A 23,011-nucleotide genomic window follows, 5' to 3' on the forward strand; every position below is an offset into this window, starting at 1 on the left:
GCTCAAAAACTATGCAGGATGGAGGCTAATGTAAATAACAGAATTTAATGCTTTTTCATAGGCCTACAGTACAATTGAGAGTATAATTCCCCTGTTCCTCTTATCTCTCTTCATATTTCTCTGATTCTTTATGCCCATAACAGCCCTGCACCCTGAGAATGCAGCAGCGCTATGTGCTCAGCAAAACTGATCCACCTCTAATCCCCAGTGGCTGAGGATATCACCTTTTATAATCCTTCAGTTAAACCACTGATCATGAATCCTGAATGTAGGTTTCCTGCTTAGAAGAACCTGCTGCTTCATTAGCTACACCTTATAACCACATACAGGTCTAGAATTTAGGGCAGTGGTCCTTCTTTATAGCCAGCTGTAAGCCAATAAATTTGTTTGGCACAGATATGATTTAATCATAGCAGTATTTGAATATGAGAACACACCTTGCAATAATTTACTTTGGGAAATAACACTTCTTTTAAGTAACTTTATGAAAGCGAGGAAGATAGAAAGGTACAATTGTAGCATGCCCATCTGCATCATTAAAATTAAATTGACCCATAAACTAATATAATGATGCCTGATACCTTAACACAGCGAAACTCTGCAGGCACCATAGTTACTGTATTTCAGTTTGGATTAAGCACAATTTATATTATAAACTGCTTATATTAAATGTACCAGATTTTTGCTCTTAAATGATACCTTGAAGAAGCTGACAGAAATATTTAGCAAAAGATGTGGAAAGATACATTCCCTGTCTAGGTTTGTTTTTTTCTTAATCTGCCCTGCCCCCCCCCCCCCCCCCCCCCCCCTTACATCCTTCTTATCCAGGACATCTATTTTTTTTCCAGACATAAGAAATCCCCATCTCCTAGTTCCTACCAGAGGCACCGGTGTGCTGAGGGATAAGATAAGCAAGCACTGGGGTTTGGTAGCAATGTCTTGTAAAAGCTTGAACTGACCTTGCCATAGATACTGGGTTTATTTTTTATAGAATGGTTTGCTCACATGTTCCATTAATATTAGTAAGGTCTACTGATGTTTATCTGTGTCCGCAAGAGAAGGAGGTCTAACCTGCCAAGCTGTTAACAGCATTTACATATTGGTGTGCATCTTAAAATAAATAGCAAAAAAAGTCCAGTGTAAGTGAGTGCTTGAAACAGTAGGTCGAGGGTCCTCGGGAGCTGCAACCCAGTCAGGTTTTCATGATTTCCACAATGAATATGCATGAATCTATTTGCATGTACTGCCTCCATGATACGCAAATATATCTCATGATCATTCATTGTGGAAATCCTGAAAACCCAACTGGATTAGGCTGCGGAGAACTGAGTTTGGGGATCCTAGCTTAGGTATAAAGTGATGTACCAAAGACCCATGTTAGTACTGGTGAACTCAAGCCACCTCGATGTCTCTAATCGGCAGTCTACTTCCTCTCCCAATGTCCTTTAGAAATCGGAAACCCAAGTAATTTTCGTGCAAAATAGCAGGTATCTATGCTGACCCCTGTGGCAGACTATGGAGCCGATAATTTAGCAGTATAAACATTAGGACTAACCCAGTCCAATGCCTCATTTGCAGCCTTCTGTTTTTTGTTGTTTTTTTTTTATAACAAACCCACTTTTCCCCTAAATATGCTCAGACATAGCAGCAAAGCACAAGTCTGAGACTCAAAGATGCAACCTGGGGAAGGAATCTGCCCTTCGGGGCAGAGCTGTAGTGAGGACCCCCCTTGGCCCTGGAGGGGGCAGGTTGGCCGGCTCTCGGGGTGGGGGGCCACCTCTCTTGATCATTCATGGGCCATCTAGCATGTGGTGAAGTTGGAGCTTTGCTTGAAAGAGCCCCCCCCCCCCGGCCGCGTGCAGCCTCCTCTTGACAGGATGTGACTCACCGCCAGTGACTTTCGCGCGCGCCCCGCCGTCAGCAGCCGTCTCCGTTTGCCCAGGGCTGCCTCCGCGCCGGGTTTTCCCTGCCGCCCCGCGAGCCGCTTTTGCCTTGAGTTCAAAGGAAGCGGCAGGAGGAGGAGGAGGATGCTCTGAAGCCTGCCCGAGGGGGAGGGGTGGGCCGGGGAAGGAGCTTCCCTCCTCCGCCGCCGCAGCGCCGCCGCACACGGGGAGAGCGCGAGACGGAGGGGCATGCTGCTGCTGGCCACTGAGTCCCGGGGGGCGAGTGCCTAGCCACGGGACAGGCCCCCCCCCCCCCCCGCCTGCCTGCCCCTTCCCAGAGTCTGGTTTAGACCACTATGAAGGAGCGCTCATGCGTGAGCCCCGGTCCTCCGAGCATGGCTGGGTACGGCGCGATGGAGCCCCTGGAGCTCGCCCTTAGCCCCGTCAAGCGCCTGAGAACTGAGCTCCCTTTTCCCTATCTCTTCGCAGAGGAGGCCTACCAGAAGCTGGCCGGCGAGACCCTGGAGGAGCTGGACTGGTGCTTGGACCAGCTGGAGACCCTGCAGACCCGCCACTCCGTCAGCGAGATGGCCTCGAACAAGGTAGGAAGCGAGCCGCGCTGCCCCCGGCCCCCCCTGCACCCTCTCCCCCCGTGGCACGGGCACTGTTCGCCCTGCTTGGCTTTCACGGAATCGGCTGGTTTTGGTTTGGTTTCTGCACTGCCACCGAGGGGGCGCGCATTTGGGGGAAGCGGGGGGGTGCTAAAGTACGGTCTAGGGCACATGCCTGCCAAATACAAATGTCACTGCAACTTATTCTGCTGCCCCACAAAACGTGTGCCTAGGACACACCGATTGGCTGCGCCTTGCTGGTCCCCACCAACCTGGCAGTTTGAAAATAACCAAAATCGGTGGCAAGCAGGTGTCTTCCCTAGTAGAGCAGTGTTGAGAATTGGTAAAGGACCAGATAGAGTTGTGAGGCAGCTAGGCAGACCTGTTCTTAGCTCCCTTGTTACTCTCTGATTGATAGAATATTATTAACAGTACTGGAGCAAGCATAGGAATGGCTTTTGGGGCTGGTGAACTGATTTGCCATGCACCAGCTGTGACTTCCTGAAGTTGTACAGTTTAGGTGGTTTGTTTTGCCCCTGTCATCCGAAGATGTGAGGGCTAATGATAAAATGCTGTGGTAGACCGGGCTGGCTTATCCTTCCTTGATTTAAAATAGTTGCATGCCTTGAGTTGCAGAATCAGTTGTGGTATTTTCAGCGCTATCGTTTGCTTTTGCCCGTCAAACAATGATGGTTATTGCACAAGGTGCTTTTTTTTTTCTAAATGAAGTGGTCAGCTTAATACTGAAGCAGAGGCAAGCTGCAGGAGTTTGTTCAGTGCCATGTATTGCATACTATTTCTATTACTGGAGTGAGCAGCTGCATGCATTGGGTTTGGTTTCTTTATTTTGGAGCAAAATGTCAAGATGTGCATCTCACTGTGTTAGCTGCAAGTACTGTGTATGGGTAACTGTTTTTATGAAGCATTTTGAAGTTGTATGCACAGAGTTTACTGTACCATTCTATATGCGCTATCCATCGTTAAGACAAATTTGCAGTAGAATTCATGAGAAATTTATAATGCGAATGAATACAGTAGAAAAAAAATGACCTGGGTTTCGTAAGAGTGCCCCTTGAACTGTAAGAAGAATCTAGATTTTGTTAAAAATAATGCAGACATGGATTTTTGAAAATCAGACCATGTTTTATAATTTAAAGGTAAGCTGAAAACAAAAACAAAATGGATATTTTAACTGTTATGGCGAAGGCTACTAGAATTCCACATTTCTATTTGGCCTATACCTTTTACCCTTGGGAATGAAAGGCATCTTTGCAAAAAAATATTGTAAAAATCCCAAAGATACTTAGTTTTCAGCTACGAAAGTTACTCATCTGTAGCTTAACCTTCACCATTCTCCACATTCTTTTACTGGCATTTGTGCATGCAGTTAATAAAGCTCTGGGTTTGCCATGCATGACAATAGGAAAACCAAACCTCGCCAGAAATGAGAGAAAAAAAAATGTTTCATAAAGATGCTTGGTCTCTTTAAAGCTTCAGAAACAGGAGCCCTGACAAGGCATTTAATGAGAGACGTAAGCTGGGTTTGTCACAGCCAATCTGAAGGTCAGCTGGAATGATGCCACACCTTACATCAGATCTGAAATTTATATTGCAGTCACATATTGACTAGCTCTACACTCTCCCATCATATATGATAGATGCTCCAAAACATCTGTATTCCATCTGTAAAATATTCAAAAACATCGACGGCAAGCTGTTCTGGATGCCCTGTTGATATGAATAATAGTACTTAGTGTTTTTTTAAGAACAAGTGTGAATACTGAGAAAAACTAACAGCCATGCACGGACTGCATTATTGGGGGGTGGGAGGGGTGACCTAGCATAGATGTTTAGATAACTGATTTCTTTTGGAGAGTTAAATAGTCTTTTGTTGTTACTGCTTTGTTTTAGTCAAACATGTATGCAAATTTGGTTTGAGTAGGGTTCAGTTTTAAAAGTAAGTGCAGAATTGTCTTAGACGTGCCTAATGGTTCTGTTGCTACTGCAAGTACATAGTTGACTGATTCCAGACCAGACATCATTTTCCCCTCCCTTGAGGAGAACTTTTAGAAAGTAAAAAACATAAAGGCGGCAGTTCCATTCAATTTGTTCAGAATGTGAAAAGAAGATACGGTATATGGTGATATCCCCAAACCAAATAGCATATGGTTAGAATGATGAGTTGGGGATCCTTCTATACTCAGGACTGTCCAGAAAATTGTGATTATTGATAATGAGCCTATCAGCTATCACTAACAAAGGTAAACAGTCCAGTTACAACAAGCAAACCTGATTTAGGCTTGGAGGGCTAGTGTTTATTACTCCAGATACACCAGCCAGCAGGTGAACTCTTCCTAGATCTGGGCATTCGCTCCTCCAGGGATCATTACTGCTTAGCATGGTGGCAGTGGGGGGTGCTTTCTTCTGCCCCAGAATGTAAGTCTTAACATTCCTAAACCGTCCTGTGATGTGCTGTCTTTCCCCCTTATGCAGACGTGGACTGTTTTGAGAATACATATGACTAAAATGATTCTTTTATTCCATAAAGTAAATATTTGCTTTCTTTGGTACTCAAGAAACTAAGAGATCGCTCTCGCTGGGATTCTGCCAGACACAGTGCCCAAGCACACAGGGCTCAGTGTCTCGTGGAGCCTTGTGAAGCCCCTTTGCCGAGTGTCCCATCGGACATGGTTTTCCAAGGTGGTCATTCCTTGTATGCCAGGCCTGGACCACTTCTGAGCAGAATTTTCAGGCATGCTAAACTTGGCACATACGTATTCATCTGTGTGTGTATGTAAGTCTGCAAATATTTGTGTACACACACACATTTCTCACTCCCTTGCACAGTGATATTAAAGCTCATGCACTGAGAAATTTGTTTTTCGTTCTGAGCCTGATTGACTTGGTTTCACGGTCCCTAATGCAGGGGTCACAGCAATTCCCAGGGCCACACTCGCTGTCCTGGATCATCTCTTTATCTCTCCCTCCCCTCACTTTCACCGCAGTAGCGCGCGCCGCTGGGAAGGCGGGGTTCGGTCTGGCGAGGAGGAGGACAAAGCCTCTGGGGACCCTCTGTGCTGGTGCTATCAGTTTCACTCAGTCTCTCACCGGTGGACTCAAAAACCTCAGCCACAGACCAGGGAGTGGCGTTCAAAATAAGAGTTTGCTGAAATTAAAAGTATCCATATGAGAACTGCAAAATAATCATTCCAAAAATCAATGTCTCCTAATTTATCCTCCAACTGAATCAGTATCCTTCTCCCAGTCTTGGAAAAAAAAAAAAGGAAAACAGCTCTTCAAAACGGGCAAAATCCCAAACAGCTTCTTTTGGGCTCACACTGTCTTTTTCAACACTGCCCACCACCCTGACTTCTAGAAAGGTAAGCAGGTCCCAAAAATCAACTCTTGCCCTGCAGGGGCGGGGTGGGGGCTTCCAAAACTAGAAAAACTCACCAAACTGGCCCACACTCTGAAAGTCCGCATTCTCTCCTCCCTTCATTTTTGCTCACAGTAGGGCAGGCTCTGAAAGTCCGCAGTCTCTCCTCCCTTCTTTTTTGCTCACAGTAGGGCACACTCTGAAAGTCCGCAGTCTCTCCTCCCTTCATGTTTGCTCACAGTAGGGCACACTCTGAAAGTCCGCAGTCTCTTCTCCCTTCGTTTTTGCTCACAGTAGGGCAGGCTCTGAAAGTCCGCAGTCTCTCCTCCCTTCTTTTTTGCTCACAGTAGGGCAGGCTCTGAAAGTCCGCAGTCTCTCCTCCCTTCTTTTTTGCTCACAGTAGGGCAGGCTCTGAAAGTCCGCAGTCTCTCCTCCCTTCGTTTTTGCTCACAGTAGGGCAGGCTCTGAAAGTCCGCAGTCTCTCCTCCCTTCATGTTTGCTCACAGTAGGGCACGCTCTGAAGGTCCGCAGTCTCTCCTCCCTTCATGTTTGCTCACAGTAGGGCAGGCTCTGAAAGTCCGCAGTCTCTCCTCCCTTCATTTTCTGACCAATAGGGCATAAAAAGTAGGTTTTCTCCTGCTATCTCTTGTAGTAAGCTGGGGCGCGCGCTAATTTATCCCAAAAACAGGGGAATGGCCACCATCTGGGGAGGACCCAAAAAATGGGGAAAAGAAAATCTCCCAGCAGATGAACAAAAAAAAGAGAAAACTGCTTGGTAAGAGAGTGAAGTCAGTGTTACACATTGGGATATTACCCTTTTTGGGGTGCTTACTGGAAGCACCAAATTCTGGGGAAGTAATTGGATCTGGCCAGAAATCGTGAGATCTCCCTGTTTCTAGGGGGCATAACTAACCAGCTCTGCTTTCCACGTGTCCTGCTCCTTGCACACACCCTTTACTGTTTCGCTTCTCCCAAACACTTTGAGCTGATGCAGAAGGTTTACCCTTAAAATATTTGGTGTACATTATTGCTTTTAAAATACTTGCTGACCAGGTTTACCCTTACTTGGGGTGGGGGGGGGGGGGGGGGGGAGGAGGGAAGATTAGGCACAGTAGAAGGGTCTGGCTGCCTCCCGTCTCCTCCCATTCAGATGAAATGTTTCTGAGCAGGTGAATGTTTGTCTTGATCGCTCAACAGTGTGCGAAGAAATTGTGAGGCATGTGTTGCGGGTGTAATGAGAACTCGCCTGCTTCCTGATTTCTCTGCATGTTTTGCGCATTAACTGACCAGCTGTTCAGCCGAAGAGCTGAAACCTTTTCTTTTCTCTGTCTGGGAGGTGGACTGTAGGCACAGTTCTGCGAACTGGATGCCCCAGAATTTACAGACTTTCATTTCCCAAAGTTTCAGTCCAAGGCAAAGCACACTGAATCTGGGGAAGCGCTGACTCAAAAGGCAGAGCAGGTCCCTGCACAGCTGCAAAACTGCCACAAACATTTTACAAAGGAGCCTTGTATGCAGCAGGGGCTCAGCTCTAAGACGAGTTGACACAGAATGGGAGAAAAACCTTCTCCTGAAACTGACGATTGGGAGCATTGGTTTGATTTTTTATTTTTTTTTTTTAAGCATCATGTTGTGAATCAACTAAGTACAAAGTATGAATAAGATATGAGACTTTCTTACAATGAGTAGCTCTTGCATACTGGTCCAGCAACCTTGTACATCTGAAATCTCAAACATTCAGTCTTGATTCTGCAGTTTGTTTTATTCAGATGATATATGGCAATAATATTAGATTAATTTAGCCACTATTCCTCATGCCACTATTCAACACATATGTGTGTAGGTGTATATATTTATGTATGTATATGAAAGTATGTGTATATATATATATATATATATATATATATATATATATATTTATTTATTCATAAACCTGAACTACCCTTTAATTAAATTAGATGACAATGTAGTGGGCACCCCAGGAAGAAATGGACACATTGAAAATACAGATGTATATCACTCAGTAAACAGAGCACCTAGATGCAACTCGTGTGGGTTTATGTAATGATATGGCTTCTTAGCAATATATGCGAGTAGCATTCGGCTCTTCCATACCCTGTGGTCTCCACTGTTTAATTTTCAGTTATGGATTTAAGTTCTGTACCGTAACTGAGTTTCATCTTCTCCCCCTTCCCCCACATGGGAGAAAAAGTACTGGGTTTGTGAAAATGAATTGATCTTTTCCCAGTCCAGTTTCTCTGGTGCTTTCAGCTCCAGAAAGTGGCAGACATACTCCGTAGGCAGCAGAGTCGGTGTGGGCAGGCCTGTTAGCAAAGGCTTGAAAACCAGGGCCTGCTGACGGATTCCTTTCTCCACCAGTGATGTCACCGTTTCAGGCTCTGCGCGGGCCATGGTTAGACATCACAGGACCATGTAAAATATTCCTCCCCTGACAGCACCTGGCTCCGGGCCAAGCCTCTCCAGCCGTTGGGTAGTGTTATTAATCTGAGTACCAGACTTGGCTTTTCAAAGGATTGTTATATGAGCCACCTGGCTTCTGGTTTGCTTTGCTTAGTTTTCTGGAACTTGTGCAGAGCTCTCAGAGAACAAAACCTGTGGGCAGCTTATTTACTGAGAGGTTGTTTAGTGAAATGTGATCTAACCCAGCGGTTCTCAACCTTTTTCCCATCATGACACATCTGACAGACCACGCTCACATGTGTGACACACTGCTCATTACAATTCACGGCAGAAATAAAAAATAAAGCTCCAGTATTATTTTTATTGTTAAGAATGACACACGGGAAAGATAAGTATTCTGTTTGAACAGAAATTGCATAAACAGTAAACATCCCATACCAAACAGCACCAATTTCCATCACTCAAACAGTAACCACCTTACCTAAGAAAAGGCAACACTGAAAATATTACACCAGGCCTTAAGACTCCAATACACCTCCTATTAGGAAAACAGACCAAGTCAGACTGCTATAGAGCCCTACACAGAAACTACACGCCAACAGAAAACCACACCTGAATCACATGTGCTGACCCTCACCTAACAAAGAATAAAGAGACTAAAATGCATAACTAGAAGCATGCAGACAAAAACTGAACTGGAAACTGCAACAAGCCAGAGTCTCTGTATTCAATATAACATAGGAAAAAGAGAAACTTCACCCATCCTTATAAAACAAATCAAGAAGTATAAAATCAATAGCAGTAAAATCATACTAAAAATAAAGAACAGATTTCAAAACAGCTGATGAATCGAATATCTAATAATTAAAAACTCATATCAAAAATTAAAATATTTCAAAATAGACACAAAAACCCAATAATGAAAAATAAGGATAAAAAAATGCTTTGCTCTGCATACCTGGGATCGTTTGATATCCAGGTGCCCTGAGATTGTTTTGAATTGTTAGGTGGAGGGATGGTTTGCTTGCAACTTTCCCCTCTCTCTGTCACACACAAACTCTCTCTCTCACACTGGCTCTCAGTCACAAACTTATACACCTGCTCTCGCTTTCACTTATATAGCCTGTTAATCACACACTTACACACACACAGGCTTTCAATCACACACTTACACACATGCTCTCTCTTTCTCTCACCTACCCACAGGCTCTCTCACCTACACTGGCTCTCAATCACACACAGACACACATGCTCTCTCACTTATACACACAGGCTCTTAATCATATATATACATGAACCCTCTCACATACAGATTCTCAATCATACACTTGCATTCATGCTATCTCTCTCTCACTCACAAGCTCCCAGTCATACATACATACTCTTTCACACAAACAGGTTTTCAGTCACACACACACTTACACATACAGGCTCTCAATCTCTCACTTACATACATGCTGTCTCTTTCTCTCGCTCTCTCTCTCTCTCACACACAGGATCTCAAACTCATATGTTTGCTCACTCAATCTCTCTCTCCCCCCACCGAACTAGCGACAGCAACAGCCTCCTCCATTTCCTGCCTTAGCAGCAGCAGCAGTCTCCTTCACTTCCAGCCCTTGCAGCCTTGAGAAAGGACTCCCATCCGCCGCGGGGGCTGATGTTGCTCCTCTTTTGCGCCGCGCTGCTCTTCTTCAGGCCATGCCTCTCTTCCTCAGGCTGATACTGCACACATTAGCATGGTCTGTTCTTCCCGCGTGTGTGGCCACTGTATACCACTCCCTCTTCTGGGTCAGCCGGGGACCGGGATGTGTGGCGACACGCCTGCGTGTGCTTGGCGACACACTGGTGTGTTGCGACATGCCGGTTGACAACTGCTGATCTAACCAAATGACTGGAAGAAGACACGTTCATACGTTGTCCTCAGATCCTGGACACCATCAGTGGGGCAGGCACTCATAGTTTTGGGTTGCAAATGAAAGTCAGTGTTGTGTACGGTAGAATAGGATCTTTCTTGATTTTTCTGTGTTAAAAGCAGAGTACTGTTGATAACACACAGAAATATCCCATTGAAACGAGTAACCCAAAACTATGAGTGCCTGCCCCACTGATAGTGTCCAGGATCTGAGGACAACGTATGAACGTGTCTTCTTCCAGTCATTTGGTTAGATCAGCAGTTGGCAACAGGCATGTCGCAACACACCAGTGTGTCGCCAAGCACACGCAGGTGTGTCGCCACACTTCCCGGTCCCCGGCATCCATGTTCAGAAGAGTCGCAGACTGCTGCCCTTACTCTCTGAGCACTATGGTTAACATAGTAGCTATAGTTTTCATTTAAATACTGACAATATCTCTACTGCCATATAGTGAGAGTTTGTCTTGCATTTTTTTTGGTAAAATAAACCCACACTGTACTTATTTTGCAAGTTTCATTAAAAAAAAAGTTCATGATGACAAACTGTTAGTGGCAGCGTAGGCACGGACGGCTCCCTTCAGTTGCATAAAATATGAAATTAACTTTTTTTTGATCAAGTGTAAAATAATTTATTTTTTCTTTCCTCCAAAAGATGTTTTAATTGTTGCCCAAGTACAACACAGATCCGATTTTTTTTTTTTTTTATAGATCCTGGCTACAAGGCATCTGCTTCAAAGAGTTTGCAAGGCTGAGCACAATGAAGTTGTGTTTTTTTTTCTCTTCCCAAAATTAAAGGGTCACTTGTCAGCTCTGCTGACATGAGGATTTGAAAATCTTCCAGTAATAATGCGTTGCCACTTGCTTAGAGATGTATTGGTAAAGTATTTTTTAGATATATAATTTTAGCTTTTCAGCCATTGCATTTGTAACATTTTTCTTAATGGCTATGTGAGTGGGTTTAGAGCTTTAGGATTCCACGCTTTCTTGGCTAACGTGTTGGAGCAGCTGAAATCTCCACCTTGAAGCAGCCCAGACTCGGCAGGGTGGGCTTTAGGCCAGGGCTTCAGCCTGGAGATCTTTGGCTGCTGCACCATCGATTCAGCCATTTTTGCAAATGCCCATTTTATCAGTGCTAATGTCATGACATTTGCCTTGTTGCAAAGGAAATGATCCCGTAAGGCTGAACGGATAATTTTTTGTCCTTCCTTAAAATCAGATGTTTCCTGGCTTCTGAGAGCAGTGCAGCCCCGGACCCCTTGGTGTCTTTCCTTGCCCTAAAACCTTTTATGCTTCACTGATTACCGTTTGAAGTATGCCAGGAAAGATAGTGACAGAGCATTGCTAAAATTTTATCTCTAGATTATTTTTTTTTTCCAATTTAACTTGCTTTCTGATTTTCAATAGGTATTTCCTGTTTTAAGATGATGCAGATTAAATACCATCACTCTTGCTGCATCTTCTAACATGGGGATAGATCCTTGTGTAGGGCAGTAGAATCTTTTAAGTGCAAGGGTGGGTGATGATTTTGTCTATATCATGTCATTTAACTGGTGCGAAGCACTCTCCTTCTCTCCCAAAACACTAGTTCCTGTTTATGGGCAGGCATCATTTTATCTAAAATTGTGGCAGCACTCCTATAATCTCTAGCAGTGTAATCGACCTCGGCTGTCTGGTACTGCTGCTTAATTCGCTGCCGTGATCTTTTCCTTAAATCTTAAGATGATGGTAGATGCCGCCCTTTTAGGCCATGCACCAGATTGGACTGATAGTTTAGCAGTCAGCAGGCCGTAGCCATTGCCTTAACATAACTTGGCAATGTATTACCAGAGCTGACAGCGCTTGTCAACAGACATCAGAATCTAATTATGTGAAAAGCATGATCTATAAATATTGTTTCAAACAATTGCTTAATAAAATCATTCCATAAACCTAAGATATAAACCCTTATAGAACTATTTATCAAGGAGCATCGAAAACTGGTACCTAAAAAAAAAAAAAAAAAAAATCAGCCACCCAAAAGTTGTTGCTGGTGGTGATTGAAAGGGAGGGGGTGGGGGAGGGGGTCCTTGGACTTCCTGAGATGTTTCCGTTGCCTGCACCTTGGGGCTGCAGACCTGTTTCCCCGGGTAATACACTGCAGCTTGTTCCTTTCAATGCACCCGCAGTGCTGTGCGCATCCACACACGGCCTGCATGGCCTCCCTCACTTAACTGTTCGCCTGCTGAAAAGAATCCACTCTGTACAGCAGAATTAATGTCGGAGCTGGCAATTGCACTGCTCGATTACACTTCACGACCAGAAAAAGTTGAAAGTATTTACAGAAGTGGAGCGCTGGAAAGAAATCCTCAACCAGAAGCTGCGGGGGGGGGGAGGGGGGTGAAAGTAACCTAGCATGCTATCTGATAAACCTACCCGTCCCCCGCACTCAAGCAAGTATGTTGAACAAGCCTCCGAGTTTGGAAGCATTGCTCCTCCAGTAGTACGCAGTTCTGGACTTTTAAAACGGTTGGGAATCTGACAAAAGTTCCCCAGAGGTTGCAATGCAAACTCCTTTAAGAATAATGCAGCCAGTCATGGGTTGTCATAGATTGCAGGCAGCTTTATTTGGGAGGTTAAAGCCTTCCAGTTTGGACAGGGCTCCAAATAGCTTTATATCACCAATAGTGACATTTGCCCTACGCTCTTCCTTTCCTCCCCCAACCCCCCCCCCACCCCCAATGATAAATCCAATATATTTAACTAACATTAGCCCAAAAGAGACTGGGGAGGAAGTAAGTTGCTCCAAAAAATTACAAAAGACTCTCCATCTGTACAGCATTTACAAAGTGATCCTTACAGTCCTGGATGTCCCCTGAAAAGGAACATCTCTGAGGTATCTTGACTACGTGATGGCATAGTCAGCCAGAGAGAGGTAGGACCTCAAAGCCAAGAATGGGCAAGCCACAGACAGGGCAAGTCTGGTGGGTTCTAACAGTAGCAGAGACGGGCATTTTCTGCCTGCCTTGACTATCTTCCGCTGGGGCTGGCAGGACATGCACACACAGGGGCGGTAACTATGCCGCTGGCTCGTGCCAAAGGACGCAGCCATGATATAAAATAAGTCTTGCGCGTGTACATGTCTGCACAGTTTTATAGGTGGACGTGAGCACGTGCATGCAAATGCCACCTCTACTGCATAAGGGGATTTTAGTAGACGCGCGCCAACACAATTACCAGCTTCCCCAGTTCATCCAGGTAAGGGATAGATCTTCCTAACCCCCTGCAAGCACCAACCCTTAAAACCCCACTGACTAGCCTATGATTTTCTCTTGTATGACTTACACGCCATCCATAGCAGTAGTAAAGTTACGCGTGTTCATAAATATGTGCACATCTCATGGTAAAGCCCTGGACCATCCATGTCCCACCCAGAGCATGCCCACTCCCTGCCTATTTTTGGGACTTTTTTATCTGTGCGCGGACCAGGAGATGTGGTGCTTGGGCCCCTTTTAAAATGACACGCAGCACACACCAGCCCAGACGTACTTGCGTATCTCCCAGTTTTGGCGCACGCCGGGCTTTTAAAATTCACCCCTAATGGATGTAGAACCCAAATCTGGAGGCATTGAAGGCACTCACAGAAGCGGGTTAGGATCACTGCAGGAGAACTGAATACACGAAGCAATTTAGGACAAAACAGGAATACGAACTGCAAGACCAAGCTCTGGCAAAGTGCAGACTGAAAGCCTGAAATCAGATGGCCGCCGGCTAGAAGTGTGCACATATGGCTTGGGAGGACAAAAACAGAAAGTCCAAGGGTTACACTGGGGCCTCCTACTATAAAACTGCAAGCCCAGTATGTAAACTTAAAAAATGTGTATTGCAATCGATGACAAATTCAGCCCCTAATCAGTAATGGCTGATCTAATAAGAAGTTCTACCCAGAACTGAAGTGCCCTACTCTCTGAGATGTTTGCATGTGTAACTCCAAGCTACACATATATATATATTTTTTTTTTTTTTTTATTTTTTTTTTATATACCAACCTTCATGACGGGTGTCATATCAAATCGGTTTACATGGAACAAAGGGGTAAACATTCTTATCAACTGTTTAACAGTAAAATAATTAGAGGAGGTAAAAAGTTACATATAACAAGGAGATCAAACTTGGGAATAGAAGAAAGAGAAAGACAGGGGGATAACCCTTGTGATTAAAGAGTTTTGCTATGTAAGTTGTCCGGAAGGCTTGAGAAGTAGAGTTCCGAAAGAGAAAAGATTAAGGGAAAGCTTGGCTAAATAGCCAGGTTTTTAGTTTTTTCCAAAATGTTTGTAGGCAGGGTTCCTTTCTTAGGTCCGGCGGTAAGTTATTCCAGATAGTGGGTCCTGCTATCGAGAATGCTCGTTCTTTGGTTGCAGTGTGGCGTGAGGTTTTGTTAGGAGGCACATGGAGAGATCCTTTGTATGATTCTCTGATGGGTCTGGATGAGGAATGGAGTTTGAGTTTGACATATATATATATGTGAGTGTGTCTGACAACCACCACCCCCTGTTAAATTCCTCATGCCCCTGCTGACATGGCCTGGAAATATGTTGTAGATAGGGCCAAAACAAAATAGTTCTTAGAAACAGGCGCATGTGCTTATCTCATAAGCTGTCCTTCCTTCAGAAAGTGGGGGGAAAAATGTCAGGAGTCACGGGAAGCAAGATGACATCCAAAAACTAAGCTGCCGAGGAGGCACAAAATTGGCTAGGTCAACGGAAGGCCAAAAAGTCCCTTTTTCTTCTGATTGCCTCACAGTTATTTTTTTTCATGATAATTCAGGGGGAAGAGAGCAGAAACGCTCTGCATTTTGTAGCCAGTGCTGCAGCAGTTAAAAAGAGTGGTCCTCTCCAGCCCTCAACTATGACTCAGATTCACTGGATTAGTACCGTTCCCTAGTATGTAGCTGTACCATCATACCCAGCAATATCTTTTTTTTTTCTTCTGAGCCTTCCTTTAATTTACTTTTGAACTGATGTAACTGTTTCTGCCAGCAAACCGTTCTGTAATTTTCACCACTCTTTGAATTAAAAAAAAAACTCCCTTCCTTTGAAGGTGGTGAAATGAGATCTATTACCCCTTAGCCCTTAATCTTAAAGGATGCCTTCCTGCTTTGTTTGTAGCTCTTTAGGTTAAAAGATCACCTTCATGATCTCTGTAGAGCTTTTTGATATATTTGCACTGTGTAATTAGCCTTTCTCTTAAATGTAGTTTTCCTAATGTAAATAACCCTAGTTTAGACACTCTCCTGTCCCTTTTATTAACGGGTCCTTCTTTATGCCCAGAATTGTACCCTGCAGTTCAAACGGAGTCTGGCAAAATGTCATAAGAGGCTGCAGGTCGATATCCTCCATGTAAGACATGTCAGTCTTCACCCAGCTTTGACTGCTGCTGCTCGGCTTGGCACATTCATTTCCAGTTTATCAACCTATATAGCCAGGTTTTTTTCTGATTAGTATTAGCAAGTTTGGTCTCATTCAGCGTGCACTGCACTGCCTATTCCTGTGTCATGAATGCATTACCCTGCCCTTATCCAAATTCACTCTCATTTTGCCAGTTGCCTTCCCATTTTCTTATAGTGGATAAATCCTTCTGTAAAATCAAATTGTCTTGCTGTGTGTTTACACTCTGTGGTGGAAGTTTATTTTAAAAAGTTTAGAGGTTAGAAAAATTGATTTTGTTTTGTTTTGTTTTTCACTCATTTTTGGATATTCTGCACTTTTTTGTCTAATTTTGTTTTATGTTGTTTTTTTTTGTTTGTTTGTTTCTTTTCCTTTCCTTTACTCTCCATTTCTCTTTCCATTCAAGCCCTTTCTTTCCCCCTTTTTTCTCTCTCCTTTCTCTATTTTTAAGCTCCCTCCCTACTGGCTTTCTTCTTCTCCACAACCCAACAATTGGGCCTTATTGGTGGCAGCAGCCATCACCTTCCTCTTCCCAGCCTGGGCTCTGCCGATGACAGCTGCTGCCACTTTCTCTCCCTAGCTGTGGTGGTCTTGGTGGCAGCCGATGCAACAACTTTTCACCAGCCCTGCCAGCAGCAACAGTATTGTGACCCCATGGCCATGACAGTAGCAACGGCCTCAACTCCCATTCCCTGGCCCAAGCTGCATCGGAATTTCATCTTCCAGGTGCTAGGTCCCCAAGTATTAGGCAGGATTTTTCCAACCCTCATGTACACCACGACCGAGTTGGTATCATCTGTAAAAATGGTTTGCTGCCTTTTCCTGTTCCAAATGGAGTTGTACCAGGTAAATGTAATAACATTTTGAATAGGCTTTAAAAATAGAAGTATTTTTATGGGAAGGGTGATATTCTTTTTTCGAAGGGGAGGGCAAAGTAATTAATTATGTAAAGCACGACCGTTAGTAATGTCTATATTTTGAAGCATGTCTATTGGATTTTTTCAATGCGCTCTGCCAATTTGAACTTGCAGCAGTATTTTATTTATTTTATTTAAACAGTTTTATATACCGACAACCGTTTGCACATTGTGTCGGTTTACAGATAACTTAAAAACAGGGAATATATAGGCATTGCCTTTACAAGGAACAAGAAACAAGAGCGAACACATTGGTAAAGTAAAAACTAGAAAATTGGGAAAGGGGGATTTAACTGGGAGAAACATACGTCGGGAGAGAGGAGAGAGAAACAATATAATGGAGGGGGTTATGTGAGCAACAAAATAATGGGAAGGGTTATGTACATGGGTTCAGCAATACGTACGTTGATGTGGAAGGTTCTTGTTCAGGGGAAAAGGAAGAGGGGAAACAAAGGGGCAGGTGTAAGGCATAAGGTTAGAGGTGGGTCATAGAGGGAGAGGGGTTAGCAAACGAGGGTGAAGAGGGATAAGCTTGAAGGAAGAGCCATGTTTTGAGTTTCTTTTTGAATTTGGGTGTGGAGGTTTCTGTGCGTAGGTCACAAGGCATAGAGTTCCAGAGGGAGGGGCCGGCAAGAGAAAGGGCTCTGTTTGTGGTGGAGATAAGTCTGGTTGATTTAATAGAGGGGGCAGAGTACAGTTAGTTTGAACTGAGTGGCTAGTCATAGGAAGCCCACAGCTGTTCCATCAAACATCACAGCCGGTAGCTCTCTGTCCATAGATATAAAGCAGTCGACCATTTACCAAATCTGTCCTCCGTCCTTGTAGTTACATCAGTCCATCAAGTATACGTACTTCTCTGTAATTACACTTTGCTCATCTTTGCAAGCATTTGCCTCAGTGTGGTAGATGTATGTACTTTCAGCCTTCTAGACATAATGAATTACCAGAAAACTATATTATTTACTGTTCGCAAACTTCTCTTTTCTTGGATTCTCAAGAAAGAGAGATTCCTTACCAGAAACTTAAACCTTTTATACAAATTCCAAGTTGCAAAGTCTTTCTTTTCCTAATTTAAAAGCGTGAGGAATGGTTATACGGTGTCATTTTTCTATTCAGCTAGAAATACACTGTATTTTGTGACCCGAGGGACAGATGATATAAATCCGATACCTGTGGTCGGTATTCTTGCTTTGTATTTCAGCTCTGTGATACAGTGCCAAGAACTTTACTGATTAGTCTTAGATTACTTCAGCACCCAAAATGGTTAAATCTTCCTGAGGTGTGAACAGGAGTGCGTCATCACATTGCATTCCCATGGTCACACTGGGTTTTGTTTTGAAATTATAGGCACAGCATGAGAAATAGACTTTGGAGAGTCAAGCCAACTGAGTTACTTACCGCTGTTTGTCTGAATGTAAGAGTCATTGAGTTTCAGTCAAAAAGCAGCTGGAAAATGGTTGATAAAGGAACTGGAAGTTTGTTTTACTATTGCCACTAGAAAATAATCAGATTTCGTCTTTTGGGCATTTTTGCAAAAAAGTTGATCCTCTGCTGTAATCTGAAATTGCTAAAGGAAAAAAGGAGCACCATGTTCATTCACCAAAACTAAAATTAGTTGGGCAAATTATACCATTATTAGGATAACAGTTAATTTTCCAGTTACATTAACAAACCTGCCTTCAGCAATTTGCCAGATTTGATCACCATTGGTTAGCAGAACATTGAAAGTCAAGTTCCATGTGGATTTTTGCTATGCAATAATACAGAACTAAAAAGGTCAGACTAACCTCTGGAATGTCCTCCTGAAGACAACTGCTTAAAAGTGATGTCTACACTTCAAAACAAAACTTAAAAGTGGCTTTTAAGCACTCCAGAAATGAGAATACCAGTTTGAAGCCCACTCCTTGAACCATACGGCACTCTTCTATATAATAGAGTAGTTCCTAGTGATTTGCAGGGTCTGACAAGCACAATTTTGCTGTTCCTTTCCATACTGGGAAGAGCACTCTAAATGTGTAATGATCTCACCTAGTATGTTTCCTTCAAGGTTTTATCCCACTCACTGATTAGAATATGTTCCTTAGTTGTTGCCTTTGTAAGACTCTTATTTAGTGGAATACTCTGTTGTAAACATTTGTCTTAAGGTCAAATGTAATGTGCGAGTGAAAAGACCCTCCAGAGCTAATTGTTCTTGAGGATTCCATCTGTGATATCTTTTGAGAAACACACATTGATGGGAAAGAGAATAGTTATACAGATCACAGATTAAATATTATGTACCATGGAGAGTTTCTTGTTTACTAGATGCAACATCTTTGTGCCACTGGAAGGTGTGAGGTGATAAGACATGGAGGACTTCTATGCTAGATATCTGATTTTCCTCAAGGGACAGTCCTTTTAAGTGTTGTAATTTACTTTTATAATGGGAAAGTTCCAGAAAAGGAGAGTTCACCAAAGGTAGCATAGTGATTGATATGTGGTACATCCCATTTTTGGGTAGGTGCTTCCCAACTGAGTGGAGTAAGGATGTACCTATCGCCCCCTTCCTGCAATATACAGCTGGGGAAGCGATATTTCAGATGTGATGCTCTCCCAAGCCCTCAGAAGACTTGAGTAAAGGATTGAATGTGTAACAGCTAAATAGAGGACAACCAGAGGAAAGGAAGCTGTCCTGGGAGCCAGCAGGACCTAGGAGAAGGTTTGGAGCTCAGAGCAGGGTTGAGGAGACTGCATTGCCTAAAGAACAGGGAGTGAGCCTTTGTAGAGTCATTCAGGGCATGTTGTGACTCCTGGAAACTAGGACAGGAAACCAGAGGAAAGAGACTGTGCTTTGGGCCCTGGGTAGGCTGAGGAGGAGGCAAAAGTGAGACTGTGAGGAGAAGTGGTGAAATAATTTCTTTACTTGGAAACTGTTTTGCTGTTTTGTCTGTTGCTGCAAGCTGATTATTCTTGTTTTACCTGCTGAATTGATTTTTCAGGAAAATACTTTTAGAGCACAGCATTTGATGTGGACAGTGAATTTTTGTGGGTGTCCTCAGCTTAGTTTGGCCTTGCAGGTTGGCCAGCCCACGGCCCAAGATGAATCATTCTCCACCCTGAATGAGTTACTCCATTGCTACCCAGGGCTGGGAAGGTGACCCCAGAAGGGATTACATATACATTTATTAATGGAGACACTTGCTGTATGAAAACATCATTTGTAGGATGGTGACTGTTGAAGATAGCATAGAACTTCAGTTAACATACAAATGATTTCAGCATGACTGTTTATATTCGCAAATGCATCCTTCATCTGAGTATTAGTCCAAGTCATGCTGTCTTGAATAGTTTATGTGGAAAACATTAGCAGGATATTAGAAATAATCGTATACACAGTGGGACAGAGCTAGAAAATAATAATTTCTTTAAATAAAGATAGGTGTTGTACAATTTGTGCCAAACTTTTGTCGTAGGAGCTTGTCAGTGTCTGTGCACAGCTGTATAATCATCCACCAACAAAAGTCTATTACTTTGTTAAAAAAACAAAACGTTTAAATGACTCATGAAAAATCATAAATGAGTCAAAATTAATCAGAATGATGTCTCATAAATAAATAAGAGTCCAGAAATTGACGAAAATCAAATCAGTCATTGAAAAACATCTCTGTGTATGCACCACTTGGACATACCAAGCTTCACGTTGAGTTTCAGGTGGTGGTGGGAGATCCAAGCAGCAGTGTTGGACAAGAAGGCTGAGATTTTGGACTGGACTTTTCTGGTGTAGGGAGATGAAACTGAAAGCTATGGAGAGCACCAAGGAAATTAGTATAGTAAGAGAAGCGCTGGGCATACCAGTTGATAGTGGTATGGCAAGGAGGAGCCATCAGAAGACACCCTAAAAATGTGATGGGAGAGGTAAAATTAGAACCAAGGCAAAGTTCTAAATTCCAAAAGGTAGATTTTAAAAACCGCGCACGCGGGATTCCTGGCACGTGCCCATGGACGCGCTGATTTCATAACATGCACACGGCAACACGCACAAGTTATAAAATATGATACCCGCGTGCACATGTGTGCCTGATTTTAATATCGGCATGCACATGTGCAGGCGGGTGGTGTCTCACGTGTGCAAGAGGGGGAATTTTAAAAAAATAGGCGCGGTGTCGCAAGTAGGCCTTTCCCAGACTGGGAGGGAACTTTCCTATTACCCTACCTAGCCTTCCTCCCTTTTCCCCTCTCCTTCCCCACCCCTAAACCCACCCTAACTCCTCTAAATGTTTTTGTTTCAGAACTTACATGCTCCTTCGAGCAGCAGCAAGTTGCGTGCGCCAGCCGCCTGCTGGTGCGCGCTTTCCTGGAATAGGGCCTAATGGCGGCTGTCCCAGTTGGCCCCCGCTAGATCTCAACCCCCCCCCCCCCCAACCCACCCCTTTCACCAAGCCCGGCACTTCTGGACGTAGATGGAGATACGCGCATGGCTGGGCCATTTTTTAAAATGTACTTGGCGCGCGCATGACCCGGCCACGCGTGAATCCCCCAATTTTTGCGTGCACCGGCATTTGAAAATTTTGGCTCAAGTGAGGACAGAGTGTCAAGAAATAAGTGGTGATCAATAGTGTCAAAAGCTGCAGATACGTCAAGAAGGATAAAGACCAAGTAAAGGTCTTTAGTTTTAGACATATAAACAGATCATTGGAAACTTTGGCAAGGGCTGTTTCTAGGAATGTAAAAGGCAAAAACCAAACTTGAATGGATAGAGAACGGCTTGAGATGAAAGAAAGTCAATTCAGTGGAGGTGAACAGCACGTTTTAGTAGCTGAGATATGAAAGGGAGGATGGAGATGGGATGATAGCAGGACTGATGGGATCCATTGAGGGTTGTGGTGTGATCATGTTTGAAGGCAGCAGGAATAGTTGCAGTGGAAAGTGCTAAATTGAGGACGTAACAGATGGAAGGGATGTTTGCAAGAGAAACAAAGCTGAGGAGTGCTGGTTGGGAATGGGGTCAGAGGGTGTGTGTTTGTAGGAGGAGAGACGATGGGCAGTTTTCTCCACTATTCTAGAAAAAGTAGAGAAAGTGGCAGGGGGTGGGGGTGGCAGATGAAGGTAGAGGAAGTAGTCAGCCAAAGTATGGGCAGAGTGTAAAGTGGAGGATGGGAGGCAAAGACAGTTTGAGGAAGGGAATGAGTGTGGCAAAGAGACCGTGAGGGTTGGAGGCAAGAGGGTTTGTCAGATGAACATGTTCAATAGCAGACTGGAAGGAGGTCAGCATGAATTGGAAATGTATGAAGTTGGCATAGGCATGGGATTTGAGCCAGAGACATTTTGCAAAGTGGGCACAGAAACATAGGAACTGAATTCTGGCTGTGAGCCAGGGCAAGTAAGGGGAGGGTCAAGAGTCTAAAGCAGAGAATATAGTGCTGTAAGAAGAAACTGCCTTATCAACGCATTTAGGCACTGTAGTAGAGATGAAACAGTGGAGACGATGGAAGGGTCAGTAGCTTGAAGATTCCTGAAGTTGGTGGTTATTGGACTAAGTTATTGAGCAGGGTACTTTAGTGTGAAAGTTATCCCATGCTGATTTGAGAGAGGAAGAACTAAGGTAAAAAAAAAAGTCTGACAGACAGTAATTGAAAGACAGCGCTAGATCAAGGTAATAGTATGTGAGTAGAGGCAGAAGAGCAGAGTTGGAAATAACATGAGGAAGTTAAGGTAAAGGGTTTTGAGGCATGAGTCAGAGGGGTCATTGGCATGGAGGTTAAAGTCCTAAAGAATAAGAGAAGGGGAGGATATTTATTTATTTATTTATTTTATTTAACAGTTTTTTATACCGACCATCATAGTAAGTAACCATATCGGATCGGTTTACAGTTTAACCAAGGGAAAAAACTAGAGTAAACAAATTCAAGTAAACGAAAGATAACAATAGGTAGGAATAAGTCAAAGTTACAAATCAACAGGGGGAGAGAACAGGATATTTCAAGGAAGGAGTCAAAAGGTTGGTGAGCACGGAGGAGGGGAGTTTATCACAGGGTTGATAAATGGTGACTACCCAGAGAGATAGTGAGGAGAATAGGTGGATGGAGTGGGCTTCAAAGGAAGGTAAAGAGTGGGATTGAGGTGGAAGAAGGGGTTACAGTTTATAGGAAGAGGAGAGCAGTAGTCCAGTACCACCACAGTGGCTTACTATGTGAGGTATATGGGAGAAAATATAATCTCCATCAGAGAGGGCAGTAACTGAAGCAAAGTCCTCCAGGGAAAGCCAAGTCTCAGTGAAGTCAAGAAGATAAGAGAATGAGAGATAAGGAGGTCATGAACCTAGGCAAGATTTTTGGAATTGGAGTAGGCATTCCACAGGGAACATGAGAAAAGGAGAGAAGAGAGGATAGGGATAAGATTGGAGGCATAAATCTTTGATTTGCAAAGATGGGGTGAAAGTTTTCATACCCCCAGCTGAGAGGAGGAGGATCAGGAGAATATGGAGCAGAG

General features: G+C 43.7%; 1 protein-coding gene across 6 annotated transcripts in view; it reads left to right on the forward strand.

The window, feature by feature from the left end:
* Nucleotides 1–23,011, forward strand: part of PDE4D (phosphodiesterase 4D) — a 1,438,018-nt gene that overhangs the window by 1,314,181 nt on the left and 100,826 nt on the right. For all 6 annotated transcript variants that reach the window (XM_029576715.1, XM_029576676.1, XM_029576694.1 and 3 more), the window contains one exon: nucleotides 2,373–2,485. In XM_029576715.1, coding sequence (XP_029432575.1) covers nucleotides 2,373–2,485 — 113 coding nt within the window. The remainder of the gene's footprint in view (nucleotides 1–2,372; nucleotides 2,486–23,011) is intronic.

This window comes from Rhinatrema bivittatum, chromosome 1 (genome assembly GCF_901001135.1).
Source record: "Rhinatrema bivittatum chromosome 1, aRhiBiv1.1, whole genome shotgun sequence".
In the NCBI taxonomy this organism is placed as follows: Eukaryota; Metazoa; Chordata; class Amphibia; order Gymnophiona; family Rhinatrematidae; genus Rhinatrema; species Rhinatrema bivittatum.